The 11,951-nt window shown below is 41.5% G+C and overlaps 1 protein-coding gene across 1 annotated transcript; it reads left to right on the top strand.

Annotated features, from left to right (window-relative positions):
- Positions 1-9,754: 9,754 nt before the first annotated feature.
- Positions 9,755-10,955, top strand: PRLHR (prolactin releasing hormone receptor). Its single transcript, XM_074908474.1, has one exon. It carries the CDS (start codon positions 9,770-9,772, stop codon positions 10,802-10,804), a length of 1,035 nt encoding a protein of 344 aa, XP_074764575.1. The 5' UTR covers positions 9,755-9,769; the 3' UTR covers positions 10,805-10,955.
- The last annotated feature ends 996 nt before the right edge of the window (positions 10,956-11,951 follow it).

The raw sequence follows: 11,951 nt of genomic DNA, 5'->3' as shown, positions 1-11,951 counted from the left end.
CGAGCCCTACGTAACATATATCAGCTCACTTCTATGGAGCTTTTTCATTTTCCTCTAATAAGGATATGGTTCTTATGACTCATTACTTCTAGGAGTGAAACATCTGAAACAATACTTACGTTCTTGATAAGAACTAGTTATTTTGTTGCAATGATGAAACAAAATATATGTAGTGTTTTAAGAAATGTAAGCATATGGGTCATGCTAGACCTCACAGATTTCAATCAAGTTCTCCTCATGTATTATATAATATTAGACATTGTACTTGAGCCATTTGTGATTTTGACACTGCAGTGTTTTGTTGCAAGTTTTTAGTAAAGTCAACAGAATGTAAAATTCCAGGTTAAGGTTCCCACATACTTTGGTTAATAAAGTCAACACTCATACAACAATGGAGTTCACTTGTTTCATGAAACAATAGGCATTGCATTTGTGGTTGAGTTGGCATTATTCACCTAGAAAGAAGGAAAGAACCTGTTGTTTAAAAAATAATAATAAAAAAGTGGGAAATTTCTCTGCCTCAAGTAGCATATCTTGGAGCAGAGCAGCCACAACAGAGGAGCAGGAATGGGATCACCTTTTGCTATCATTCACCAGCATCAGATGGTGAGCACATCCAGCCCTGAAGCTAGTGACCGCAGATAACAGACATTTAGAAACCATGCAAAGTAGAAGAGATTTTTTCTGTAGAATAAAAATATCTGTGGAAAAACAGATAAATTCTGGGATAGATATTTATTGTAGACATTGCATGCTCAAGTCTTCTAATTGATGGTAATTCAATCAATGCATTCAGTTGAAAACAACTGTTCATAAAATTGGAGCTGAACTGTGACTTTTGCTGTTCATCATGTACCTGACAAAGCTCATACATAAAAACATTCATGTCATCACAAATAGTCACAAAATGAACTAAATGCTTCTTAAAACAGAATGTTAGGGCAACGCTACTTGGAGACTAAACCCTTAATCTAATAGCAATCAGGTAATGGGATAGTATCCATGGAGAATAATAGGACCTACTAACATGAGCTGAGGAACTCCACAGACGAGGCTGGATTCCTGCTTGGTAAGAGTCATTAAATGGTGAGAGAGCATCCAAAGGAAGGGCTGAAAGAGATGGGCCAGAAGGAGTTGCAGTAAAGGAAGTCTGATGGTCTTTGTGGTTTCAAATTTGCATTAGATAAAAAGATTTGGAAAAGTGAACAAAGCTAGAGAGAAGAATTCTAAAGCAAATATGGTAAAGAAAAGGGCAGGGGAGAACATGGACAATGTTGAAATCTGCAGGAAAATTCATAATGATTTTCAAAAGAATCTCAAGTCAGGAGTATTGCATTTATAACCAGTGCTACATCTATCAGAAAAGCATGAAAGAATAAACAACAGAAGTGATGTGTGGGCGTAAGTCATGGCAGTAGGATTCATCACAAAATGATCATTTACCTTCTACGTTCTTCTAATTTCTTGCACATTAAGCCTTTTCTGCTACATATTTTACCCATCTGACAGCGGATGACTTTAATGGTTGCAGTGACTGACACTGTGAAGCAGGGAAAAATAAACAGCCAACATTTGCTATGGAAGAGAAATGGAGTCAAAGAAAGAGAATAAACCCAGATGTTGAAGCACAGCTAAAATGGCTACAATGCACAGTCACACACAGAGTGAGAGAATAGTTCTGACAGCAAATGCAGACATATACATTTAGAGGGGGAGGTGACCATAAACCAGCCTGGCTGTGAATATGTTGGAATTTTTTTTTTTTCTTTTTTAAAAATATCACTTCATTAGTCTAAATGGAACTGTGCTGAAAACATACAGAAGGCTTCATTAGAAGTTCTGTTAGGTTGGGTGTTTTTTTCCTGATGACGTAGGTTATTAAAGTCTAATCTCACTTCCTCTCTCTCTTTTTTTTTTTTTTTTCCAAACATGAGTTTGCATGAGAGAGGAGAACGCATTTCCAAATACTGTTCTTATCTCTACATAATGTTATTATGCAAACTATAATCAAACTAGATGACAGTCCTCCAGACAAACTTTTAGAATTAAGAGCTTTCAAAGCTCCAGGGCAGATTGTTAGTGGGATAGTTAATTAAATGGAAGTTGGATTTTATTACTTTATAATAATGACTAAGAACAGCTGGAATGGTGTTGATCCTCTGAGTTTTCTTCCTTTCTGTTTGACAAATACTAACTGAACTCATTGCCCCATTAAAACAGTGTTTACTCATGGCAACGTGGTCATTACAGAATATTGGTTTGCCGTTGCCCTCCTCCTTCTGCACTTTACCCATCACTAGGGTAGACGGGTGCTTTGGAAGGAAAGAAGAAACCAAGAAATGCTTTTTCCTTCTTTAGTTCTTGGGGAGAGATCCCCTTGGGGCGTAGGGTTTGGTACAACCGCCAGCCTGGGTTGTCCCCAAGTGTTTTTTGTGGGAAAAATACAGTTTTTGCGCTCAGCGAGAGAACTGCCAGGTGCGGGGGGATTTTCTGAGAGTCCTGCCCTTGCCTTGCAGGGGCTGTCTGTGCTGACCGGCCGTGTCACCCCCGGGGGGACCGCAGCTCGTGCCGGGGTGACCCCGCGCCTCCCGCGCGGGCCGGGGCGCGGGCGCTGTCCGTGGTGCTGCAGGCGCCGGCCCCGCCGCCCCTCGGCGCGGGGGGGGGGCCGGGGGGGAGGGAGCCTTCTGGGTCTGCTTGACTCTTGGAAGGTGTCCGAGCCCCAGGGAGTGCAGAGGGACACTGTTTCTTCGTGGTGCTGTCGAGAAGTGTCACGGGCCGGGCGGCACTTTGCCCCGTTGCTGCAAAGACTCAAGCCTCAACCCTCAGGTTTTCTTGGCAGCCCTCTTCTACACCAGGGCTCAACTTCATGCAGGGCCCTGGGGGTATACAGTGACCCCGAATCCTCACTGTTTACATCTGCAGGGAACATTTCCAACACTAAGTTTCTCCAGGGCTCAGCATTCAATCTGCAAATGTTTCTGGGAGCTAATTCCCACAGTCTGTTCTAGCTTGGGGCATGGATTGGTACTTCACTCTATATCCCTTCAGGGCTTGTGAGCGGAGGAGAAATGCCAGTTTTTCCGGAGGGGTAAGAATTGTTGGATCTGATGGATATGCAAATCTGCCGTCATACTTTTTCATTTTAATCCTTCCTTGTGAGAGGAACCTTTGAGCCTTTAGATCGGAGACATTCATGTACATTTCCCAAGTTAGTCTTGATTTAGGTAAAAAAAAGGTAAGCACACTTTAAAATTAAATGCCAGCACTATTGCCTAAAGTCATAGTTATAAATAAAGAATGAAACTTCTAGCTCTGATATTTCTACAGGTTTTGCCCCACTTTTTTTTTTTTTTTTTTTTTTTTTTTTTCCTAGTGTTGTATATCCTGTCTATGGGAACTCTGAAGACAGCAACTGTCTCTTACTGTAATGTGATAAGGCTTTATTTCAGTGGTTTTACAGAAAGATCTGTAATACAAATCTTAAATTCTATTGATGTCTGTCCAGACAACTGGAAAATGGTCAGACTTGTTCACCCAGTCCCTACTTTTCAGCAAAATTCTGCTTTAGCATGCTCAATCAAAAAATTAAACATGAATACCTCTTGAATCATCATAGCATTTAGTGTATTTATCCTGTGCTTCAAAATTAAAAACCAAAACAAAACCCCAAACCAACCAACCAACCAACCAAAAAAATCCCTCAAAAATATACACCAAAACCTAACATAAAAAAAGTCAGGTCATCTTCTTTCTTGGTCATTAATTCCTGCATGGATTTGGCTGGTAATGGAAATCTTAAGGTGTTGAGGATGTGGGGGAATGAGCCTGCTTGTATCAAGTCTATGGGTAGCAATCTTGCAGGAAAGCAAGAGCAGAGAAAGAAGAATCAGTACTTGTACTAACTGAAGTGCCTAGGGACTGAAATGTTTTTACAGAATGACTCTGCTGACCCTGCCTTTCTCCCTACTTTGTAGATCAGCTGCTCTGAGCAGGTGCCAAGATGAGCCACAGTGAAAGTTCATCTGGCAAATATTCAAGTGCTGTCCTAGTTGATCTGCACAGGCACTAGTACACAAATCTTCCCACACTAGAAACATCTCAGGACTTAGTCTCTGTTGTGCCCGTGTGTGTGGGTGTGCATGTATATAAATTTTATTTCTATCCTTTGAACATTATCAATGGGAATACTGTAGAAAAAGGTAATAGTGCAGTTATTTTCAAGTGGGACTGAGTGAAGTCCAAAGTCTAAATCTGTGCTGTTGAAGGATGGAAAGGAAGCTCCTGAAGCCCAAGCCCTATGCAAGGGATCATACCACATGCATGTGATAAGTGGATCAAGCTTTCTGTTAAAAGCAAGTGTTTTATTTCCCACAATACACTGATTGTTCCAAAAGCCAGCACTTCCGAGAGGCAATTTGTTGTCCTCCCACTTAGAAGTGGTTTACTTTCCATCCTAAATTTGTCCATGGTGAATTTGTTCTCTCATTAGTATTGTTCCTTAGCTTAAATGCATCTTTACCTACCCTGAAGTTTACCATCCTCCCCAGTGCTTTTAAAGAATACACTACAATTCTGCTCCAGTGGATAGACACTTATAGCAAGAAAATTGTCCAGAGATTGTAACAAAGTAGTAGTAAATTCACCTTGGAATCTGTCATAAAGTAGTAGATTTTCTTTTCCTTGCACTTTCAAATGCACTGCCTGCTCCTTTATATAGTCCTGATACAAAATTTAATCCATTTTAAGCCATAGTGAAAATGCTTATTATCAGATGACCTTGATCCTGTCTATGACAAGCTTTTATTCTGTAATGGTATCAAACTTCCTCCCATTCTCCTTGAGGTTTTCGAAGTTCCTCTGTGTAATTGTGCAGTCATCCTCCATATTGTCTCTGGTTCCAAATTTGGTGGTTCTATCAAATTCAATTGGTGTGGTCCTGCTTTTTGTGCTAACATAATAAAATGAAAAGAGCTACCAATTCTGGTCAATCCCAATCAAGTTTCTTGAGGAGCATGAATAGTTGCTGTCTTCTGGTCCAATTCCTTCATAAATGTTGCTGTTCTTTGCCTACCTCACAGTTCTTAAGATATTTCTGCTTGTATAGACGTTGGTTTCTCATATGCTACTACATCGCATATGTTATGCAAACCCAAACTGAGAACTATTGTATATTCTACACTGAGAAAAATCATCTGAATGACACATAGAAGGTTAATGTGACAAAAGTTTCCTTTGGTATCCTATTCTGTCTCCTCTCTCTCTTTCTCTCTGTCCTTAAATCCAGTCTAAAACCTACTGTAAAACTGCTGTCAGACTAAGGGGCCTGCACTTTCTCATCACATCCCCTCCCTTCCTGTTCTTGAAGACAGGTGGCCCATTTTCTTCTGTCACGGAGTTGTGTTCTGGTGCCATACGGATAGAAAAAGCCCTTACCTCTCACCCAGCAGGTCCATGTGCAGAATCTTGCAGAACCTGGCAGTGGGGATTAGCTAGCTCCTGACAGGATGAGTTTATTCACTTCTACATTTAGATTTTACCTTGTTGTGGTAATTGTGATCCAGCACCTTTGTTCCCAGTTTCCTCAGTTGTTACACTTTTATATTTATTTTAGCACAAGATCTTTGTCATCCAGGGAACCAGCCCATTTTTCTCATCTCACTTTGCTCAGCAGACTAAGAATTCGGTGCACACAGGGAAGAATAGAGCCCCTGCTCTACTTTTAGCATGCAACATCCAGCATGTTTTGACTTAAATTCAAGCTTCATCTTCATTCAAGTTGTTAAGCTCCTCTTCAGCTTAAATAAATTATTTTAAGTTCAATCCCGAATTTATCAAAGTTTGCTACCTTGAATTTGAGAAAAGCAGCCACATTAACCAAAAATACTCCAAGCCTACCAAGCAAAACCCTTAGTTGTAAACATGTTTTTTAAAGTTTAGAGACTGTTTAGAGTCTCAGCCCACAGCAGGAGCAGACAGGATGCTTTTATATGATTAAATGAGAAAAGGAAAGACAGGCTGCCCTGTCTTGAAATTATTGCGTGATATATAACCTTGTTCCCTGGCTGGTCAAAAGAAAAATTTGCTAAAAGAACCCCCAGCTCTACTTCATTCAAAATAAGCAAAACGTCTATTTTTATTGTAGAGTCTGCAGGAACTACCTGATCATTGCACAGAACATTCCTGGAGGAATGTGAAACTTTTTAAAGGAGTTGTGTGAATGCACAAGAAGTTGTGTTTAACAGGAAAAGACACATATCAAATAAACAAACCCATAGAACACTAACACCTGAAGCTGTGAGACTTCAATGACAGAAGAAACTTTTTTTAAGTCTGCAAGGCTAAATAATAGAAGAGAGTGCCTGCTGGCTTTAGAAGTACTGTTGAGCTTTGCAAGTATGGCTGGTAGGATCAGATGTCATTCCTGGATCGTGCTGGTTTAGTTAGGAACTACAAGGATGATTAGACATGCATGTAAGGAACGGCGTTAGTGCCTTAAGAAGTTTAGCATTTTCTGAAAGTTACATAGCAGCTTGCAATGTTTGTACTCAAAATGTCTGTACAGAGTTGGACAGGTTAGCATAAGAGATCGTGAACACTTGAAACGTTTCTGTGAAGTGTTGGTCTGGCTCTAGCTATAACATTCGCCATTGACTCAAGGAAGACCAGGGTTTCAATTAGACACTAATCAGCATTCCTATGTGTGACACCCTTATACACTTGGAATGTCAAACCAGTTCTAATATGACAGTAATGCAGTTTCTGTGACCTTTTCTCTTTTAATGAGAAAATTCTGTGTGTGAAATAGACTTAGCTCAGGAAGGGCTTTGTCACCTAGCCTTGGAAATGCTAAACAAGATTAATATTTGCAGTTTTGCAAGGAGGAAAGGGAATTTCTTTGGGGTAAAATACTGAAATACTTTTTCTATTCAAGCCCCTATGAAATATTATTTTTCCAGGTCTTGGCTGTGGAGTACAGTTGAACTGAAGACATTTTCTGCCTGGAGCCAAAACAAACAGAAAATCACTAACAGAAATAGGGTGGGAACCTTCAAACAGAAGATTTACTGGTTACTGGTTTCAGAGGTGAAGAAAACACATTTAAAGGTAAGAGAAAATGGAAGAAGATTGCTTGGTATAACCTGAAATAAAAGAATCTCTAAATTTACTTGCAGGTTTTTGTAATCTGAGCATTAAGGTGATCTTGAAGGCTACTTTAGATGATACTTTGCTTGATTTTTATTCTCACATAGAAAAGTAGAAACCTTTTTCTCATAGGAATACAATGAGGATATTTATTGGATCTACTCTGCAAATCTTGGGAATGAAACAGACAAATCACTTAAAAACGTGATATTCAATTATTATGTGTGCACTGATATTATCACGAGGCTTTCTTAGCATAAGGCTTACAGTTCCAGTAGGAAGTGGGCAGTATGAATGCCATTTACATGTGCTCCCTGTTCAGTTTTTTGGTGTCTTTTGTCTTATACTGGAGACCACATCCAAAGCCTACTGGCATCCTGTTTCAGTAGGATTTAAATCAGACCATACTTTTCTCCCACATTCAGTGAAACAATTACGTTTATGAGTTTTAGGAATGACTTTTGCAGCACGCCACTCATAACCAAATAGGATGGTTGCACTGGGTGGTGAAAGCAGTAGGAATCACCTTTTTCCTTGCCTCTTTGCAACCTCTACCTTCAGGTGCCTCTCCTAGTCTGGATTTGTGTACATAGACATAAATAGGTACTATATTCCTCTGGGTCTCATCCAGCTCAGATAGGTGAGATTGGATTCTGAAGTGGGATATAACATTTCATATTTTGTGCGGGTCATGAGTAGGTTACTACACCCATGAAGTGAAGGATAGCACTCCTGAGCAACGTGACTACATGATTTTTCTCCCCTTGGGCTGGAATTATAGCCATATTCCAGTCCATAGCATAATTTAACCATAAATGCAGCAGCACAGAGTCAGCACTTACTATGTTTGAAATGCCCATCCATCAGAAGTAGTTGTGGGAGAATGGGTCCAGTCTGAACAAGGGCTACATAGGATTTGCTTCTGTTTTAAGATTAGGGAAAGGATTATGACACAAAAGAAATCTATTTAATCGTTTGGTTTATGTCAAATTATATCAAATCAAAAGAAGGATGTGGTTCAGCCCATAGCCTCATATAAATAATGGGTTAATATTTCCTAAGAGTAGTCTAAGAGATTAGGACATAAACTGTCCATTGAAATTGAGTCTAAATCCCCAAGTGCCTTGCAAAACCTAGCAATGTTCTCTGCTCTAAAGTATTGTGAAATTGTTGGGCTGTTCCATTTATTTTTGCAGTTTGCCTAGCTGGTATAAATGGATGCAGTGGGGTTTCACTATTTTTCACTAGCTGAGGCACTGGTCCCAGAAGTGGTGGAAATGGAGGAGAGCTAAGGGAGAAATAGAGCAGTAGGCAAGAGCTGGATGGGGATCTCTGCTGAAATGTGTATTCTGTAGGCACTTGTCACGATATTTTTGTTTTCTAGTTGTCTGAACAAAACCCCCCAAGTATAGACTGTTTTACAGACTGGTTAGCACTTGTTGTCTGGTAGAGAAAAGGTTCACAAACCTACTGTAGGAACGAAGAAACTCCTCAAATATTTTTGTGCAGCTCCAATATTAGAAACAGCTTGCTGTTGTTCACTGCAGGTAAACCCTTACAGCTAAACTATTTGGCTGCTAATACCTCTTTTCAGGTGCTTGGATGTGTTTACTTTTAAAGATGCGTAAACCCCGCTGAGAATACTCACAATGGGTGAGCAAATATTGCACCACCATTAGAAAATAAATTTAAATAAAATAAGATCCCTTATGATGCTAAATGCACATTTCTAATCCTAACTTCATTCACCAGGTACGTAGCTGAGTCCCTCTAGTGGCACAAACATTTATTTGGCTTCAGCATGTTATTAAAATTCTAATTTACAATCACATTATGGCAACAAAATCACAGGTAGCTCTTTCGGACACTCTGAGGGCTGTGGCAAAGTGAATCTTGGATTAGGTACTGTGCAGGCTGGCGTTAATGAATGTAAATTGATTTTTAGCTGTGAGGGGCAATTATAGATGCACTGGAAGAAAAAAAGAATTTTTGAAAGGATATTCTAGAACTAATTACTATCAGTAAGAAACACGCAAAGAGCAACGTAATACTGAGGACAGCCAATAGGGATAAAAGCTTATGCACAAATCTGTCATGACCTAGTAGTGAAGACTGTTTAAAAACACTGATCTCCACTTAGCTTGTAAATGCGCATCACCCTCTTTCTCACTCATATATTCTCTCTCTCTCTCTCTCTCTCTCTGAGACACACACACACACACACACACACACACACACAGAGGCTTCTGGATTTGCAGAAGACAGACATCTAGGGCACTTCTTGGCATCCACAGGAAAATCATATGGGATTAAAAAACCACAGCAGTAAGTACTCATTGCATTAAATGTTTATTAAGTGGCATGCTGTCAAAAAAATCTTGATTTAACCGTAAATGCAGGAAGACTTTAATGGAAATCGGTTGTATTTGATTTTTCTTAGGAATTGCTGAAAGCTGCCTCTCAAGGATTACAACTTTGCCTTTTGCTTTTACAGATGCTTGTTTACTATCCATGTGGTAACCTCTGGACACCCAGTAATCCATTCATTATCCACACTGATTGAGTGCAGGAGTAGTGCAGTGGTAACTACTTCACTCAGCTGACGGCAGACGACAAAAGGAGGGAAATGATGAATTCGGATAATTTAACCTCCCAAAGCTTCCTCTCTGCGATTCACAACAATGCGAGCAATTTATTCTCAGGGCTCCAGTTTGTTCAGACCTTCAAGCCACTCATCATCCCCTGCTACTCGCTAGTGGTTTTTATTGGTGTCATTGGGAATTACCTTCTCATTTATGTTATCTGCAAGACAAAAAAAATGCACAATGTCACCAACTTTCTGGTAGGCAATCTGGCTTTCTCAGACATGCTCATGTGTGCGACCTGTGTACCCCTGACACTCGCGTATGCCTTTGAGCCCAGAGGATGGGTGTATGGGCGTTTCATGTGCTACTTTGTCTTCTTGATGCAACCTGTGACTGTGTTTGTGTCTGTCTTTACGCTGACTGTCATAGCTGTGGATAGGTATTACGCCATGGTGTACCCATTCCGCAGGAGGCTCACAATCCCTATTTGTGCTTATATCCTGGCTGCTATTTGGCTGCTGAGCTGTACCTTGGCTGCCCCAGCCTTGGTCCACACTTACCATGCAGAGTTCCCAGAACTGGACTTCTCCATCTGTGAGGAGTTCTGGTTCCACATGAAAAGAGATCGCTTAGCTTACGCCTACAGCACCCTCATCATCACCTACATACTGCCTTTGGCTGTCATCTCCCTGTCCTATCTGAGAATCTCAGTCAAGCTGAAAAACCGTGTAGTCCCAGGCAACGTCACCCAGGGCCAAGCTGAGTGGGACCGAGCGAGGAGGAGAAAGACTTTTCGCTTGCTAGTCTTAGTGGTGGCAGCCTTTGGAGTCTGTTGGCTGCCTCTGCACATCTTTAACATGATAAAGGACATAGATATTAGCTTGATTGACAAACAGTACTTCAATTTTATCCAGCTGCTGTGCCACTGGTTTGCAATGATGTCTGCTTGTACCAATGCCTTCCTCTATGCCTGGCTCCATGACAGCTTCAGGGGGGAGCTGAAGAAAATGTTTGTATGGAGAAAAAAGAAAATTGGACCCACTACAAATTGCATTATGGCCAGTGTGGTGCTGTAAACAAGAGCTGGTGGGAGTGCACTTCCTTCATGTGATAACACTGTAAGTCTTCTCCACTGTTAATTAGTCCTGATTCCTGACATTTTGTCCTCAGGGGTCAATTATGACAACACAACTCCCATGCATAGCTTCCCCAGCACCTCCACTCTGACTGGAGAAGGAGAGGCAGACATCAAGTCCCAGAAATCTCTTTACTTCTTTGACAGGAGTTAGAGGCCAAGGAGATGTTAGCACAATCAGATACCCTTATGTAAACTACAGGGATCCCTCCTGTTTTGGATATTGCTGGCAGTACAGACATGGGATCTGGGGACAGGGAGAAGCAAGGATGAATATAAGACCTAAATATATCAGTGAGGAAGTGCTTTGGATTGGGAAAAAAAAAATAAATTTGCATATCTACCCAGAGTCCAGTCCTCAGCACAGGATCCAGGGTGGAGGATTAACAATATCCCTGTAGTCCTTTTGGGTTAGGGCCATGCTGAAGAACTGCCTAAGGCTCTCTGAAATGCCCTTCCTGAGCAGCTGTCTCAGCTGCAGGCAGGAAACCACCTTAGCAGATGCTGCTCGGAGCCTCCCTCTGCCAGCTGAGTTGTGCTGGCAGCAGCAGTGTGCAGGGGTGTCCCCACTCCTGAGGGTGTGAGTGGGGTGTGGGCTGAGGGCATCAGCTCACCCGCGCTCCCCCCAAGCTTCTTTGTACAAATTGACTGGCTCGCTCGCATGCCTGTGGCCCGTGGTGGGGTGTGCTGTGTCTGCCCTGCATGGTTTCCTCCCTCACTGCCATTTTCTCCTTGCCGCTGGCCGGGTGGATGGAGAAGCAGCCTTCGCAGCAGGGCTGCCCACCTGCCCACTATGGCCAGCCACATTGGGCAGGAATCTGTGCTTTGTGCTTTTGACACCCAGCATCATCATGCAATCCCAAAGCTCCTGTGTCTTGTGCAGCACAACATGTAGCAATGTGAGTAGTATGCCAGGAGCAGAAATAAAACCAGAGTGATGTTATTCCTGTGAGGCGCAACTGTGATGCAGGGTGTGCAACAGCCTGTTTGGTGGATTTGCTGATGCTGTCATCAAGGATGGACACACTGGAAATGTAATGTGTGGTGGAAAATCATCCAAACAGGAGGACATTAAGACATACCACCAC

Source organism: Athene noctua, chromosome 5 (genome assembly GCF_965140245.1).
Source record: "Athene noctua chromosome 5, bAthNoc1.hap1.1, whole genome shotgun sequence".
Taxonomy (NCBI): Eukaryota; Metazoa; Chordata; class Aves; order Strigiformes; family Strigidae; genus Athene; species Athene noctua.
This window is presented reverse-complemented; position numbering and strand designations above follow the sequence as displayed.

What these genes read in the sequence shown, in the direction of transcription:
- PRLHR (XM_074908474.1), top strand. Translation starts at nt 9,770, where the DNA reads ATGATGAATTCGGATAATTTAACCTCCCAAAGCTTCCTCTCTGCGATT.